The following is an 18,710-nucleotide window of genomic DNA, read 5'->3' on the forward strand; positions in this document are numbered from 1 at the left end:
TTTCAACTTTTAACAAGTGCCTTAGTTGAGGTACCTCATAAGTTGAGGTACAAGCTTTGGATATGATGAGAATTGGTAAGGTTTCTGGGTTGGATGGGTGTCATGTGGATTATCTGAAGAAGGTACACTAATACTGGACTGGCTAGTGAGCTTGATTAATGTGTGTCTAAGAAAGGGGAGAGTGCTGGAGAAATGCCTGTGTTGTTCCACTTTAGAAAGTTTGTTGAGTGTTGTTGGGAAGGTATATGGGAGGGCTTTAGGACGATTAGGAGAGGAACATAGGAAGTGATTAACATGGAGAGGGTGAGCAGAAGTGTAAGGAGGCTGGTTATCCTTTTAGAATTTAGGGAGGGGGTTCCTGTCAGTGGTTAATTTGGGTGAATCCTGATTATTTTTTGATTGCTGAAGGGTCAGGTAGTATTCAAAATGGCCTAAAGGAGAGGAAAAAATATGTCTTCTTTATTCAACTTCCTCAACTTATTACAATGTGTCAACTATTGTACTGTTTAATATTCATGTGAAAGTTAATCTCTTATCTCAGCTTAGAATAGAGATTTTATCATGCTTTAGAGGAGAGGGTGGGGGGAAATTCAGACGAGATTTTGGTGAAAGGCAAGTTGAGATTGGAGGACAGGTGGAGAAAGGAAAAGAGCAGAAGGTAGAGAGGTGCTTTGACCAAATGGTTTAAATGAGAAGGAAAAGGTGAGACAAATGTGGGAGGTGATGAAGGATAGAGTAGGAGTGGAAGAGGAATGGGGGTGTTTCAAGGAGGAAGTGACAAGGTGTGCAAAGATGGTATGTGGAACAAGGAGGATGGGAGGGAATAGAAGGAAGGGTAGTGAGTGGTGGGATGATGATGTGAAGAAGGTAGTAGAAGAGAAAAGGAGAGCATTGAGGAATTGGTTGCAAAGTAAAGAAAAAAGAAGAGCAAAACAAAAGGAGAGCAGATGTGAAAAGGGGGGGGAGTATGATTTTTTACATACATATACCAAGGCTTTTTCCCCCTTACAAGGGAGGTAGCCAAAAAGGAAAAGGCATAAAATCACTCCCACCCATTCCATCCCTGAAAACACTCCACACCCCTCCACCCTCCCTCTTATCTTAGCACCTCCTGGATGACGGGTCATCCCTGCACCTTGTCCACTGCCCTGGGTCAGAAGCAGTGTCGCAAGACACAGCACATCCACAGCAAAGCCGCTTCATATATTCGGTGACCCCCCCTCTCTGTCCCCCCATGCATAAAAGGAGATGGGGAGAAATCCCTTCAGGCTGTCAAATTTTGCTCACACATACTACCTCACCCCCCATCCCCCCCGCCCATTCCACATCATGCATCCATATACAGGTAAACGTCGACTTACGATGGCATTAGGTTTCGATAGAGCCATCGTAAGACGATCTCATCGTAAGTCGATCCCCACTCTGTTCCGTGGTCACTGTACCTAGCCTACCTGTATATTAACCACCAGAGATACTGAATATAGCCTATTACACATGTACAGTAGTTTATTTAATTATTTTTATCCTTTTTACCATATTCAAACACTATAATATGTATTTTCAGTACGGACTTAAATCTCGCGGGCAGCAGCCAATGCCAGCCGTACGACGTGACGTAATAATACTCGCATCATAAAATATAGTCACCGCTTATATCGATCGTTCTCTCTTTCACCCGCGAATTTTGAAAATCACAGAGAATGGGATTTAGGGCACATTTGAGAGAATGTAAAAACACAGGGGCGACTACAATAAATATAATCAAGACGCCGATATGGCAGCGTCGCGAATCCACTTGCTCCTCATGACGCCTACGTGTGCGGCACCGTATGGAAGGGGTTAAATTATCATATCGTCGTCGTCGTCGTCGTCATCGTAAAGTCGAACAATCGTAAGTCGCGGCCATCGTAAGTCGACGTTTACCTGTACAACCATTCTCCATTCACCCGTCTTCTGTCCTCTCCCGTCCTTCCTCAACAGACATTCCCCTCTTCCCCAAAGCCCCCTTCACCTCATCCTAGGACGTCCCCTCATGTTCACTCCCTCCACATCTGCCTTCCATACCTCTTTTACTAGTCTTTCTTCACTCATTCTTTCCATGTGTCCAAACCATCCTAATACTCTTTCATCAACCCTATCTCCCAACTCCCTTTCCACCCCCGTTCTCCTCCACACCTCCTCATTTCTTACTCTATCTAGCCTAGTAACCCCCATCATACTTCTCAGACACCTCATCTCAAACACATTCAAACTCCTTCTCTCTTATATTCCATGTTTCTGCCCCATACAGTGCTGTTGGCACAATCACTCCTTCATACAGTCTCCTCTTAGCATCCATTCCCAAATGTCTATTCCTCATTACACTCTTTAATCCACCAAGGCATTTACTTGCTTCTCTCAATCTACATTCTACCTCCACCTTTTCCTGCCACATTTGCACCCAAGTATCTAAAACTATCTACTACTTCCAGTTGCTCTCCCTTAATGCTCACTTCCAGTCTACTGACACTTTCACCCCTTGTACATCTCATCACCTTAGTTTTACCCACATTTATCTTTAGCTTTCTTCTATCACATACTCTCCCAAACTCTGTCACCAACTTTCTCAATCCTGCCACAAGTGCAGTGTCGTCCACAAACAACAGCTGGCTCACCTCCCACTTTTCTCCATTTTCTTTAACCATCTCCAATCCCTGACCCACTACCCTTGCATTTACCTCTCACACTACCCCATCCATGTATAAGTTGAACAGCCAGGGCGACATAACACATCCTTGACAATTTTTTAATCATAATAAATAAAGAAAATAAAGAAAAAAAGAGCAAAACAAAAGATAAAGGAGAATGGATGTGAAAAGGGGGGAGCATGATTTTTTTTTTACGTAACAAGATGTTTTGGAAGGAAATTAAGAGAGGAAGGAGAGGTGAGTCAAGTAGAGAAGAAAAGGTAAAAGGCCAGATGGACAGATCTTCATGTAAGAAAGCAGAAAGGGGAAGATGGGCAGAGTGTTTTAGAGAGTTGTTCAATGTGGAAGAGGATAGGAAGGTATGGGAGGTGCTAAAAAAATGACAGTGATGGGAGAGAAATAAGAAAAGATGAGGTGTAAGTAACTTGCGACACTGCTTCTGACCCAGGGCAGTGGACAAGGTGCAGGGATGACCCGTCATCCAGGTGGTGCTAAGATGAGAGAAAGGGTGGAGGGGTGTGGAGTGTATCCAGGGATGGAATGGGTGGGAATGATTTTATGCCTTTTCCTTTTTGGCTACCTCCCTTGTAAGGGGGAAAAAGCCTAGGTATATGTATGTAACTGAAAATAATGAGAATAGGTAAGGCACCTGGGTTAGATGGGTGTATGCATTGTCTGAAGAAGGGATGTACAGCAATATTGGACTGGCTAATGAAGTTGTTTAATATGTGTCTAAGAGAGGGTAGCGTGCTGGAGTGCCTGTATAGTTATGCTTTACAAGAAAAAAAGGGGACAAATGTGATAGTTCCAGAGGGATCAGTTTGTTGAGTGTAATTGGGAAGGCTTATGAGAGGGTTTTAATTGAGAGGAACGGGGAGTAATTGGTAAGGAACGGTGTGGGATTAGTAAAGGGGTTGTGTAGATCAGATTTTTGTGGTAAGGAGACATGTGAGAAAAGCTTTACCAAAAGGCAAGGATTTTTTTGGACCTTTAAGGATCTGGAAAAGTCTGACAGGATAGACAGGAAGACATTGGGAAATATTGCAGAAATATGGGATATGGGGAAAGCTGTGAAGGGCAGTCAAAATTTTTACTAGAGTAGTAGAGCCTGTATTAGAATTGGAAATGGAGGGAGTGAGTGGTTTGAGGTAAAGGTGGGACTGCATCAAAGATGCATCATGTCACCATGGCTGTGCAGTGTGTACACAGATAGGGTAGTGCGGGAGGTAAAAGTGAGGGTAATGGGCAGGGGATTGGAGATAGTTAAAGAAAATGGAGAAAAGTGGGAGGTGAGCCAGTTGTTGTTTGCTGACAACATTGCACTGTGACAGGGTCAGAGGGGGGAATCAAAGGAGTAATGGAGTTTGGGAAGGTATGCGATAGGAGAAAGTTGAAGGTAAAAGTAAGGTGATGAAATGAACAAGGGGAGAGGACGGCAGTTAGAAGTGAGTCTTAAAGGAGAGAGGCTGGAGTAAAGGGATAGCTTTAGGTATTTGGGATTACATGTGGCAGGAAAGGGAGTGGAGGTGGAGGTAAGTTGAAGATTAAGAGAAACAAGTAAATGCCTTGAGGGATTAAGAAATGTCATGAGAAATGGGCATTTGGGAATGTATGTGAAGAGGAAATTGTATGAAAGGGTGATTGGGATGACAGTATTGTATTGGGCATAGACTTGAAATTTAAGAAAGGCAGAGAAGAAAAGTTTGAGATTAAATGTCTGAGAAGTATGGTAGAGTGAAAAACGAGGTGAGGAGAGTGGGAGTGGAAAAGATGACGGTTAGGCTGATAAAAGAGTATTGGGATGGTTTGGACACACACAGAATGACTGAAGAAAGATTAGTAAAAAAAATTGTCGAGGGCAGTGGTGGAGGGAGGGAACATGATGGGGTGAACAGGGATGAGGTGGATGGATGGGGTGAAGGGTGTGTTGAGCAAGAGGAGAATGTCTGTTGAGCAAGGACAGGGGATAGGAATGAATGGAGAGTTGGCTGTGTATAGATAATACTGTTACGTAAGGAAGGGATGGGATGAGGCGTGGGTAGAAGGTGCTAATGTGAGTATGATGTCTTGATGCAGCTCAAAGGGATTTCTCCCTGTCTTCTCTTTTTCTACATGAGGAGAAAGAGATGGTAAGGTCGGTGATTAAGTGAAGCAGCCTTGCTGTGGATGTACTGTGTCTTGCTACATTGCTTCTGACCCAAGGCAGTGGGTGGGATACAGGGATGACCCGTCATCCGTGAGGAGCTAAGATGAGAGGAAATTGTGGGAGTAGATACGTGCCTTTGACTTGGCAACCTCCTTTAAAAAGGGGAAATAACTCTTGGTATATAGTTAAACCACCAATTTTTAATATATATATTTTTGAGGTAGGAATTGATGTAACAAGTTCTGTAGGATACACGAAATCCAATTCTTATTATTTCAAGTTATATGTGGTGTGTAATGTGCAGATTTGCGTTATCTGAAAACTAAACTTACTAAATTATGGAACAAACTCGAAAAGATATTGCTCCAACATTAACTAAATAGGTTCTGGCGAGGTCTTCTCGTATTAAGAGTTCATTTTCATTTTTCCAATTTGCTGTACTAACCAAAGTCTGTCTATTTCGGTTGAAAGTGACGCCCACTTCGCTTACACGCTTCGCCTCCCAACACGACACAGACATCTTACACTTAGATTTTAGTACAACTTACACATTAGGAAAAACAGTCCTAGTATGCATGACAAATCAGTTCTAAATAATTACATATCAGTACAGTTTTCTGAACACTTAAGTTAATTTTGACAATCACGACTCCACAAAATAACGTTTTTCCCTTCAAATGTCTTCCATAAATGTAAATGAAAAAAAACCCTAATGTTTCCAGACATGCACTGCAACAAATGTGATAATGTGTACTAAATGTTCTATTTCACAATGAAGTATACATGTACATCTAGTGATGGATGTATTCTTCTGAAGTCTTTTTCATGGGCTTCAAGATTGGTAATGTATTTCCATACATTTAGTTCTACCTAATTCCTAAATTTTCTATTAAAGAATGAATAGGAAAACTAAGTATTCTATAAGGAAATAAAAATATCACAAGTAACTATTACATCTTCACACAGAGCTAAGTCTCGTCCTAAGATGTATTCATAATTTACGATTTGCTAGACTAGACAAACGTTGGGCGACAGTACACTTTACAGGAAGACTAGATGGCCCGACGAATCAAAGAAAACGGAAATTACAGAGTCCCGAGGATTCAAAGAAAACTAATTAAAAAAAAAAAAAAAAAAGCTCTCTGAATTCCTCTTAATTTTACAATGAATCTTATGAGCTCCCTAAAAAAATTATGATTCCGTCTTCGTAGGTGCATCCATCGATGGTGTATTATTATCTACATTTCCTTGGACAGGTTCGAGTGGAATTGATTCATAAGTTTTCTTTTTCTTGTTGTCTTCTTCAGGGGTTTTGTCGGCACAGATTCGAAACGTGTTGGTCGTGGTGGAACACAAGTATCGTAGTGAACCTTTCACGAAACGCTTCTGAAAATACGACAGAAACATCATAGTAATATAAGAACAGCAATAAAAATAACAATACTACTACTAATAAGAACAAAAACAACAGCAACAACAACAATAATAACAGTTTTCACTGATTGAAAATATATATATATATATATATATATATATATATATAGATACATCTTCAGCTTAAATAATTTTGTAATATATAGAATCATTTCTTACGGCAATGGTTGAGTATTCCATTAATTAAGTCCATTATTTTTTGAGGTGGTGAGATAAGGGTGTTAAATGGATTGTGTATGATTTTATTCAACTACTCCCTTGTAAGGAAGAGAGCCATTGGTGTGTATGTGTGTGTGTACTTATTTCATCGGGGCATGTATATGAGAAGTTCCAAAACATTCCTTTTGTATACATCTTGCATAGCAAGATGGTAGCGTCCTAGCCATGTGGTAAAACTCGCACAGCCTAGGGTTCGAGTTTCTGTGAAATTATGATATCTGGTACACCAATCTCTTCGCAAGCAGAATGGCAGGAAGTGTAGCCGGCGGTACGAAATAAATTCACTGAGATCAGTTCTTCAACTCACCACCCCATTCCCGCTCAGTGGGAAGTGAAAAACCTCTGGTAGGGCAAATTCTTGCCAGTTGGGGCAAGCCGCTGTTTTCTTTCCGATGTCAAGTCGCCTCCCCTTCTGGACGGGGCTGTCGGGGACCAACGCAGCAAACTCGCGGCGGGTCCCGGGATGCGAACTCATGACATCCTGCTCACGAGTTCAAGACGTTATCCACTGTGTTAGCGCGCGGCTAATGTAGTTTTTTAACCTGGGTAATTTATAATATCTCCGCTGCGAGTTGGAATACAGTAGAACCTCAGTTCTCGACCACAGTCCATTCTAGAGGGCTGTTCCTGAACCGATTTGGTCGAGGATGATACAAGATCACTGATCTGCCGGATGTACAACTTTATCAGTGAGACATTTTTTCCAAAAACTTTGACTTTTGCCCATCGACTCTCTCCGGGTTGGTCCACAACAGATTTCTTGGTCGACTACTAGAGCAAAACGTTCCCAAAATTTTTGGTCGAGAACCGAGGTGTTCGATTTGTGAGACGTTCGAGAACCAAGGTGTTCGACTTGTGAGACATTCGAGAACCGAGGTGTTCGACTTGCGAGACCTTCGAGAACCAAGGTGTTCGACTTGTGAGACGTTCGAGAACCAAGTTTCTACTGTAAATCTTGCTAGCATCCGCTTTACGTGAAAGCGAAAGTGAACATCTCGTGAACACGACACGGTATATACTGGGCTATATGACATCTTCGCTACCAACGCAGTTCTACGACGATAAACAGCACATGCAAGCGGGTACCCACTCGGAGAGCGCGAAAGAACGCCTTACCTTGTCGACAGTGATTTTGGTTTCTTTGACGTACGTTGACATGACGTCCATTTGAATGTTGGTCGACGTCTGGGCTTCCTGTTTTGGGTCCGTGTACACGGTCAGGCTGATCTTCTCCGTCGGGACTCCTGTCGCCGTCGCGTCCACGGCCCCGTTTCGACAACACATCAGTCGCTGCCAAGCTGATCGAAACTGAAGGAAAAAACGATAAATTCTTAGAATACAAATAAAATCTTGTAGGATAATCGCTGCCAAGCTGTTCGAAACTGAAGAAAAAAAAACAAAAAAAAAACGATCAATTCTTAGAATATAAATAAAATCTTGTAGGATAATCGCTGCCAAGCTGATCGAAACTGAAAGAAAAAAACGATAAATTCTTAGAATATAAATAAAATCATGTAGGATAATCGCTGCCAAGCTGAACGAAACTGAAGGAAAAAAACGATCAATTCTTAGAATATAAATAAAATCTTGTAGGATAATCGTTGCCAAGCTGATCAAAACTGGAGGGAAAAACGATAAATACTTATAATATCAAACCAGATCTTGTAGGATAATCGCTGGTCAAGCTGATCGAAACTGAAGGAAAAAACGATCAATTCTTAGAATATCAAATCAATTCTTTGGGATACTCGCTGGCAAAGCTGGTGTAAACTGAAGGGAGAATGATAAATACTTAGAATAAAATATTGTAAGATATTCGCAGGCCAAGCTGGTGGAAACTGAAGGGAGAATGATACTTAGAATATGAATAAAATCTTGTAAGATACTCGCTGGCCAAGCTGGTGGAAACTGAAGGGAGAATGATAAATACTTAGAATATAGATAAAATCTTGTAAGATACTCGCTGGACAAGCTGGTGGAAACTGAAGGGAAAATGATACTTAGAATATTAAATCAAATCTTGCAGGATACTCGCTGGCCGAGCGTCGCTGCCAAGCTGGTGGAAACTGAAGGAAAAAAGATAATTGCTTAGATTATACGACCAACTCTTGCAGGATACTCGCTGGCCGATCGGGTTAGAGCGTCGCCACTTGCGGCGGAGGTCAAAGTGACAGCGGTTCGGAACTTGCCGCCAGCGAGTTGGACCAAGGGTCTGTTTCATTAAATCCCACGCTACAAAGTCCTTTATAAGGGACACCGTCCTTGCCTCCTGATAGGGAGGTTTGCGACAGTAAACCAGTCGATTGGAGTGTTACAATTAAAGGCAATTTCAAAGTTTCATGTTCCCCTTCCCTCGTCTCCTCATATTAGGTAAGCCATGATTCATCTTTTATACACGGCTCGATGGTACAGTGGTACCTCTCTCGACCGCTAATTCAGCGATCCGAGTTCGAGCCCCGCCCCGCCCAGCGCTGAAAAATAAAAATCAGCATTGCTATACTGCGAGCCGGCACTCCAACTCTGTGTGTGTGTGTGTGTGTGTGCGCGCGCTCGTAAGGTCACAACATTACCCATAAATCTGACCATTTATGATCTTTGAGCTCTCAACCGTGAAGGTAATAGCTGTTGATCACGAGTCCAACACGTGATCCACGACCGCCGTGGTGAATCACTGTCCAATCTGTTCCTTTGATCAATAAATCAAATCGCTTGCTTATTAATTATAATGAAAATAAATTTTACTTGAAATATACCCAAATTCATTGTTATATAATTCATGTGCACTAAATTGACCACGTCTATATGGTGCTTGAAGAATAAAGTTAAGCATCGAGTAAAAATATTCTTTAACTATGTTGCGACAAAACTATTGTATCTAGAATTATTAGGTTTTTAGAAACAGGTATAATAACCACATCTGTTCTTACCTGGGTGTTGAGTCCTACATATATAATAGGATTGTAGATACATGAAGATTTAGCAAATATAGCGGGCGCTGCCGCTGCTTCTGGAGTGACCAAATGAGGCTGTCCGAATGCGATCAAAAGAGCGAGGACAGAGTATGGCGTCCAAGCCAGCAAGAACGTAATGCCCATAACAACCACCATGACAGCAACACGCCTCTCTGCATGAGCAACGCCCGTGCTCACGCCGCTCCTGATCGCCTGGATAAAGAAAATGAAGAAGAACAAAACTAAATGTGTGAGAAACTGATTCTCACTGCTTAGGGAACACTAGCATAGCATGGGTGGTCCCTGGGTAGCCTCTTCTCGAGTAGAGCAAACCAAAACAAATTCATTTTTGCTAGGTAAGGTTTTTTTTCTTCCTAAAAGGCCCTGTTGATAGCCCTCTGACGACATCAGCGTCCCCTTACTGCAATATTATTGGTCAAATGTGTTTTAATATTGATTTCAGGGCCAATCATATTATCCCTAGAGGGAGGGGCTTAGCAGTACCGTGGTGTACTAAGTTGAATAGAGTAGGAACACAGTGTCCGGAGATAGCTGCCCTAAGGCAAGTAGTAACAGTGAACTCCCACAACATTATACACACACTCTACCACATTTAATAGATTAAATAGACAAAGAAACGGATACAAATGGTTTGTGCTCTTCCCCTAGTATTACCCTAAGTTCACTATCTCCCAAGGAATATAAGTGTAACAAATACACGTAACCGAAGTCTTGGTTAGAATGTTTGGACTGGGCGGAGTCTAGCGCGTGACGTCATGTCGCTTCTGTCCTGTCAGGGTTTTGAACCGTCCGATATTTGGGAGACAAGAAATATGAAGGAAACAGGAAAGAACTGGTTTACCAATCGACTAGTTAACGAATGAAATAGATCTAGTGACCATGTAGTGAACGCTGAAACTATTGGTTCTGTGGTGACGCGCCGCTGGTCAGCCAATCAGGAACTTGGAAAGCTCCCCACGTTCCCGCCAGCCTCCTTTAAAAGGTCGGCGTTTCGCCGAGATGAGCAGATCTCTGATTCCAAACCCAGTCTGGGGATAAACAGACAACGCTCGCCCCACCTGTGGCTCATCAGGTTCGCGCTCGCCAGCGGTGGCGGCGAGGAGTTATCTCCTTGCCGCTCCCGTTCTGGTCACTGATCTCTCGTTGACGTCGGCAGGCGGGTGTACACCGCCCGTCTGCCCCCCCTCGCTCCGCCCCTTGATCAGCTCTAAAAGGACTTCAAACCCAGTCTGGGGATAAACAGACAACGCTCGCCCCACCTGTGGCTTATCAGGTTCGCCCTCGCCAGCGGTGGCGGCGGGGAGTTATCTCCTTGCCGCTCCCGTTCTGGTCACTGATCTCTCGTTGACGTCGGCAGGCGGGTGTACACCGCCCGTCTGCCCCCCCCTCGCTCCGCCCCTTGATCAGCTCTAAAAGGACTTCAAACCCAAAACCTGGGGATAATCAGGGTACGCTCGCCCCACCTGTGGCTTATCAGGTTCGCCCTCTACACGCGGAAAGTGAAATCAACTCACTTCTCGTAAGATACACACATACACCTCTCACGAACAGAGCCACAAATCACGCACAAACATATACACTTACTTTTTCTTCGACTAAAATTCGCTTCCTTTCTAACTTTCTCTTCTACTACATCTTCTCATTTCAGTTTACCTCCCACTAAAGATTTTTCCGTTTTTCCACCTTTCTCTACTACTACGCCTCCTACCATTTTCTAAACTTTAGTTGGTGATCCTAACCCCGTTGGTAATCCTAACCTCCGGCGTCAGGCGCTTCCCTCCAAGCTCCTGGTCCAGTCCTCCTAAGCCATGACAACAATCTAGCCCCTAATCGCTCGCAATTCGCCCGGTGGCAATAGCCCTCTTTTATACACTACTATATTTTCATTTTCTAACAGACATTCTTCCCCTCCCACAAAACCCGATCCCGCGCAAGCGAGGTGGTCTTTTCTTGGAATCCAGAATCCAGAATCCAGATCTCTGACAGAATCAACTCAGCGCTCCTAGAGGTCGGACGTCTCTCCACTCCAGCTCTCTCAACAAACGCCCAGGAATCTTCGCCGGCCGGTGATGGCGAGGAGATATATCTCCTTTGCTGCTGCCGGTCTGGCACAGGCCGACCTCTTCGTTGACGTCGGCAGGCGGGTTTACACCAAGACATATACACACATTTCCCAAGTCACGTAATTCTCTGTTTTTAGAGTAGTGCTTTGAAGAAAAGAGGCACACGCACACTTGCTCGCTGGCTTAGTAGAGGCCCAACCCAACTCTCACTCAGAACCCTCATCTGCTCGCGGGCTGGTCGACGGAGAGGAATTAGGACACCTCTTTGTCCAACCGGCCCGCAACCTAACGCTGGCCTCTTCGCTGAAGCTGGCGAGCGAGTTTACACTTCTGACATTTACACACATTTCCCAATCACGTAATCCTCTGCTTTCAGAGTTGTGATTGGAAGGAGAGAGATAATACAACACCCACCCGCCTGCTCCCCCCCCCCTTCGCACCGCCACTGAATCACCTCTACAGGATCTCAAACCCAACCTAGGGAAAAGCAGGCTACTCAGGCCCCACCTGTGGCTTATCAGGAACGCGCTCTACACGCTCGCCGATGGTGGCGAGGAGATATATCTCATCTCCTTTGCTGCTGCCGGTTCTACTGGCCGACTTCTTCGTTGACGTCGGCAGGCGGGTTTACACCAAAACAAATACAAATTTTTCCCAAGTCACGTAATTCTCTGTTTTCAGAGAAGTGCTTGGGAGAAAAGAGGCACACGCACACTTGCTCGCTGGCTTAGCAGAGGCCCAACCCAACTCTCACTCAGAACCCTCATCTGCTCGCAGGCTGGTCGACGGAGAGGAAATGGGACGCCTCTCTGTCCAACCGGCCAGCAACCTAACGCTGGCCTCTTCGCTGACGCTGGCGAGCGAGTTTACACTTCTGACATTACACACAATTTCCAATCACGTAATTCTCTGCTTTCAGAGTTGTGATTGGAAGGAGAGAGATAATACAACACCCGCCCGCCTGTCCCCCCCCCCTCGCACCGCCACTGAATCAACTCTACAGGATCTCAAACCCAACCTGGGGAAAAGCAGGCTACTCAGGCCCCACCTGTGGCTTATCAGGAACGCGCTCTACACACGGGAAGTGAACTCTACTCACTTCCCGTAAGATACACACACACACCTCTCACGAACATAGGCACGACACACGCACAAACATCTACACTTATTTTTTCTTCGACTAACATCCGCTTTCTTTCTAACTTTCTCTTATACTACATCTTCTCATTTCAGTTTACCTCCCACTAAAGATTTTTCCGTTTTTCCACCTCTCTCTATTACTACGCCTCCTACCATTTTCTAAACTTTCGTTGGTGATCCTAATCCCGGCGTCGGCGCCGCCGTCCAAGCTCCCAGTCCATTTCTCCCGGGCCACGACCACCAGCAGCCCCTAATCGCTCGCTAATTCGCCCGGTGGCAATAGCCCTCTTTTATACACTACTATCATTTCATTTTCTTACAGACATTCTTCCCCTCCCACAAAAACCGATCCCGCGCAAGCGGGTGGTCGTTCCTAGGAATTCAGAAATTCAGAATTCAGATCTCTCCCGACTTCTCTACCGAGTTCTCTACCGACTTCTCTCCCGGGCTCAACTCCAAGCAGCAGTTCTCTCTAGCAAGAGGCCTTGGGACCAGTTCTCCCCAGCAAGCTGCCTCGGGACCAGTTCTCTCCAGCAAGCTGCCTCGGGACCAGTTCTCCCCAACAAGCTGCCTCGGGACCACTTCTCTCCAGCAAGCCGCCTCGGGACCAGTCCTCTCCAGCAAGCTGCCTCGGGACCAGTTCGCTCCAGCAAGTCGTCTCATTCCCTCCTGTGGCTCTTCGCCCACAGCCACGACGCTATGAGGCCCTCACTCCGGACCTTCTCCCAACAAGACTACGTCCGTTCCCTCCGAGCATATTAACCATTAAACCTTAGTTTTAGTGTTATTGTGAGTCTCATTTTCCCCGGCTTGTCCATACCGAATCAAACCCACTGCAGTTCTTTTAAGAGATGAGATAACTTAATGGATGGGGATGACAGGTGACAAGAGACATGGAACTGCCTAATGTAGGCCTTATGGTCTCTTGCAGTCTCCTCCATTCTTATGATATGTCGATACTTGCAAATGATGTGTACAGACTTTGTAGAATGTGCAGGAAGAGAAGAAGAAAATAGGGCAACGTAGATGCAATACTCCCAGAGCTTACTCCCCCTCTCTCTCTTTCTCTCTCGTTGAAGATGAAGGGAAGAAATGGGGTAAGCAGAAGGGAAAAACCCAGAAAAGGAAAACAAAAGGAGAGAGGCGCGGACGAGTGCCGTAATATAGACTATAAAAATAAATAAATAAATAAATAATACCCCGGATTAGGTAGTCCAGCATCAACACACATGTAATTATGACCAGTATAATGCCTCACAGCTGCAGGGATAAAATTGATCATTTATTTCGTTCATTATCCCAAAATGAATAAACATGAAAAAAATCACTGCAGTTTAGTCGACTTGACGTCACAACGTCGCCAATTTTGGAAAAACGTTATTTTTCCAGATGATCCTTTTCGACGTTTCAAGGATTTGAGTGTGCCATTTTCCTTTTATTATCTGATTTATAAATGTCGCCAAGTTTGACACAACCCGGGAAGATTTCTCCCCTCCTCTCTAATTTCCGCATGAGGGGGGACGAAGAAGAGGGGGAGGGGTCGCCGATTAAGTGAAGCGGCGTTGCTATGGATGTGCTGTGCCTTTCTCCATTGCTTCTGACCCAGGCCAGTGGGTGGGATACAGAGATGATCCGTCATCCATGAGGAGCTAAGGTGAGAGGAAGGAAAGGGTGGTGGATAGGAGTGGAATGGGTGGGAGTGGGCGTGTGTCTTTAACTTGGCTACCTCCCTTACAAGGGGGAAACAAGCCCTTGCTATATAGATAGACATACGTTACCAATTGTTTGCTCGCTGGCCGAACGGGTTAGAGCGTCGCTACTTGGGGCGGAGGTCGATGTGACGGTTCGAACTTTGCCACCGGCGAGTTGAACCAAGGGCATGATTCATCAAAATTCCACGCTATAAATTCCTCTGTAAGGGATACTGTCCTAGCCTCCTGATGTCGCTCAAATGGAAAACGGATAGTGGGGCCTCTGCTCTACAAGAGTCCGAAATTGATATTTTATTTCCGTGTGGTGTGCCGGTCTTGATATGATTTAACGTCACAAACTTCTCCTATCGGAAGGCTAGGACTTTGTAGCTTGGAATTTAATGAATCATGCCCTTGGTTCAACTTCGCCGGTAGCAGGGTTTGAACGGCCATCCTCTCAACCTTCGCCGTAAGTAACGACGCCCTAACCCGCTCAGTCAGTGAGCTTCCCAATATTAGTCTTAGCAAAAAAAAAAAAAAAAAAAAAAAAAAAAAAAAAAAAAAAAAAAAAAAAAAAAAAAAAAAAAAAAAAAAAAAAAAAAAAAAAAAAAAAATAATAATAATAATAATAATAATAAGAAAAAATAGATAAAATAATAATAATAATAATAAAATAAATAAATACATTATTATTATTGCTTTCCTGACCTGTTTTTTTTTTTTTTGGGGGGGGGGGGGGGCTTCAGTCCTTCCGTGCGGGGCATAATCAGATCAAATCGGTCAAATGGGCTTCAAACCCGACCCTGGGGGGCAAACTGTATCTAACCAGCATCGAGGAAATACCATGGAAAAAAAAGACATCAAAACAACCTGACGGAAGTCAAGTATTTTTATAAACCAACACTCATAACAATGATGGTCTAAAAGAGATCTATATCTATCTATATATCGAAAGCTTTTTCCCCCTTATAAGGGAGGTAGCTAAGTCAGAGGCACGTACCTACTCCCAACCATTTCACTCCCTCCCACCTTTCCCATCTCAGCTCCTCGTGGATGACGGGTCATCCCTGCATCAGCCAACTGCCCTGGGTCAAACGTAACGCAGCAAGACACAGTACATCCACAGCAAGGCAGCTTCATTTCATCGGCAGCCACACCCCTCTTCAGCCCTCTCATGTGGAAAATAGAGAAGACGGGGAGAAATCCCTTCAGGCTGCGTCAAAATAGCATCTACACACACTCCTACCTTACTCCCACCCTCATCCCTCTCCCACTCCCTTGTATCAAAGTATCATCTATAAATAATAACGATGGCTGATGAATATTGTGGCAATTGACAGTAAAGCAGACAATTAATGTTTTTAACAGAAGTAATGTCGTAGCACATTGGTAAAATTATACTAATGACCCATTTTCGTAGAAGAACAGGCGAAAGTAAAAAGATCCGTATATTTCGATCACTATCTGTGATCCACCTATGTCCACGTAGCGCCGGACACGTGACATGAGTCCCCGCCCCTATTTATTAACCTCACTACTTTTGTAAATACATATACTGTACATGCTTCTCTCCACTCTGTAACACATCTGCTGAAGGGGATCACAGATAGTGATCGAAATATACGTATCTCTTTACTTTCGTTTATTCTTCCCCGAAAGTGGGTCATTAGTATAATGTTTTTAAATTGGATACATCGAGAGACATGTCAGGTTTGATTGCAACGGTAGCGACATTCGACTACAGCAACATCATCTGATAAATATTATATAATCAACGAAGAGAGGGGGCACGGGAATACACACAGGGAAAGAGGAAGTATGTGTATCGATACAGTAAAAAAAAAAAAAAAAAAAAAAAAAAAAAAAAAAAAAAAAAAAAAAAAAAAAAAAAAAAAAAAAGGGGGGGGGGCGTGGTGAAGCCTTTCGTATCCGGACATGCTCCTCCCCCCCCGCCGTCCCCCAAACAGGAAGTGTTTGAGACAGACCGGTCATTGATGAAGATTGACAGGCCGGAGAGGGAAGCTCGTCTCTCTTTAAATATTACGATTTTCTCTCTTTCTCTTTTTTTTTTCTTCTAAATTCTACTCGAAAAATATGCACTCCCCACAATCTCTCATAAGCATATCAGGTGAATTTAACGACTCTAATTTGTAGTCTGTAAACTCGGGCATATAAAATTTCTTGTCAAGATTTGATTTCTATCTGGTTTCTAGTTCCAAGTTAGATCCTAACATTCCCAATAACTAGTTATAAATAATGTTAAACGTCGCGGAATCCACCTATCAGGAGGCAAACACGGTGCCCCTTACAGAGGATTTTGTACCGTGTAATTGAATGAACCATGCCCTTGGTCCAACTCGCTGGCGGCAGGATTCGAACTACCGTCACCTCGACCTCAGCCGTAAGTAGCGACGCTCTAACCCGCTCGGCCAGCGAATATCCAAAAAGTAAATTAATAAACTGCATATCTCTAACTTCTCTGTGAAGAAGTAGTCTAGTTAACCGAGTTTCTAGTAATGCTTCTTATCTGGATTCTATACTAACACTAGCACTAGACATTACTTGTCTAGGAGAAATGAATGTCTCTGATCAGGCCAACAAATCTTTATGTAGGATTTTTTTTCTTACAAATATTTCGTAAAGGGGTTGGGTTAAGATTCCACCTTCCTCCCTTTTTTCATTCCAGGTACATGACTAAAAAGATAGTTACATAAGAACATAAGAATGGAGGAGGCTGCAAGGGACCATAAGGCCTACATTAGGTAGTTCCATGTCCTTATCCATGAAATCTCACCTTCTCTTAAAACAGTTGTTTCAGTGATCACTACATGGTTACCAAGTTTATTCCATTCATTAACTACTCTGTTGGTAAGCCAGTTCTTGCCTATTTCTTTCTTAAACCTAAATTTGTCCAATAATCCATTACTACGAATCCTACCCTGCTGTCTCAATATGACGACTTTGCTTGCATCGTCCTTGTTAAAGTCCTTGACCCATTTTAATATATCTGTTACTACTATTAGACTTGTGGCTCCCAATTATTTGTGGTTATTACCCACGAAGGGAATCGGTGATTACATTATGTAGACCGCAACACCCAGTCCTCGCCACTCAGTATTACGTCAACCTGTGTTTACTAAGCACTTGGTCAAGTGATGTTTCGGGTAGGGCCGTCGAGAGCCATTGCAGGCCCCACTTCAAGCGGTCAAACATGACATAAAGCTACACTAAACAGGATTGACACCAATGACATAGTGTAAGAATAAGACACTGATGCTTTGATGACTATGATTAAAAAAAAAAAAAAAAAAAAAAAAATGTTTTTTTAAATTTATGAATAATCCACGTAGGCAATTTTATGAAGAAGAAAAAACTTTAGCAGCTCTGTCTATATGAAACCCTGGTTGCGTCCTTAAACTTCTTCGGGGTCCCTAGACCCTCCCCTCCCGTCGAGTCTGGCTTCAGACAGTGAGGCTACCTCGATACTGAAATATCTCGTCCGAATGTAAATGTCTGAGTGAGTTATGAGCCTCATAACACGAATCACATGGAAAAAAAAGTTACAGCACAAATAAATACAACAAATCTTACCAACCCAACATAGCCATGCTTTATCGACAACAATAATAAGTCAATTCAGAGGAAATTACCAAACCCTAATTCAGTCCAATTTGAGAATACCTACATTAGATGAAATGAACAACTCTACCCTACAGATTAACCAAGGCAGTAATTCTGATCCAAGGGGATCAGCAAGAGGATGTGAAATAAAGAACTGGACTGAATATCTATCTATATACCAAGGGCTTCTTCCTCCTTAAAAGGAGGGGGGTAGCCAAGTCAAAGACACACACATCCACTCCCACCCATTCCACTCCCATCCACCACCCTTTCCCCACTCTCCTCTTAGCTCCTCGTGGATGACGGGTCATACCTGTATCCCGCCCGGGGACTGAATATAAACAAATGATAAATATCGACAATGGGTGTCGCTACTTGCGGCGAAGGTCGAGGTGATAGCGGTTCGAACCCTGCCCGGGGCGAGTTGAACTAAAAGCATGGTTCATTAAATTCCACGCTACAAAGTCACCTGTAAGGGGCACTGTCCTAGGCACCTGATAGGGGGGAGGGGGAGTTTGTCCTAGTCACCGCCCCACCCGGAATCTCGAGCATCTTATGAACACTTACCTGTTTCAGGGTACAGAGGACGTTGGTGTAGGAGAAGGCCATGACAGAGAGCGGGACGATGAGGCCGAGGGCGAAGAGGAAGATGATGTACGAGGTATTGTGGAGAGACTTCGTCTCCCAGTCGATGGAGCAGCTGAACAAGAAAACAATGGCTTAAAGGTAAACACTGG

General features: G+C 43.8%; 1 protein-coding gene across 1 annotated transcript in view; it reads right to left on the reverse strand.

Moving 5' to 3' along the window:
* Positions 1–5,013: 5,013 nt before the first annotated feature.
* Positions 5,014–18,710, reverse strand: part of LOC143027472 (parapinopsin-like) — a 41,566-nt gene continuing 27,869 nt past the window's right edge. The window contains exons 5-8 of the mRNA XM_076188758.1: positions 18,541–18,673; positions 9,414–9,650; positions 7,603–7,794; positions 5,014–6,219 (exon numbers count right to left, since the gene is read on the reverse strand). Coding sequence (XP_076044873.1) covers positions 6,025–6,219; positions 7,603–7,794; positions 9,414–9,650; positions 18,541–18,673 — 757 coding nt within the window. The 3' untranslated portion in view covers positions 5,014–6,024. The remainder of the gene's footprint in view (positions 6,220–7,602; positions 7,795–9,413; positions 9,651–18,540; positions 18,674–18,710) is intronic.

The sequence above is a fragment of the Oratosquilla oratoria genome, chromosome 8 (assembly GCF_046742065.1).
Source record: "Oratosquilla oratoria isolate Oo_2021 chromosome 8, ASM4674206v1, whole genome shotgun sequence".
Lineage (NCBI taxonomy): Eukaryota > Metazoa > Arthropoda > Malacostraca > Stomatopoda > Squillidae > Oratosquilla > Oratosquilla oratoria.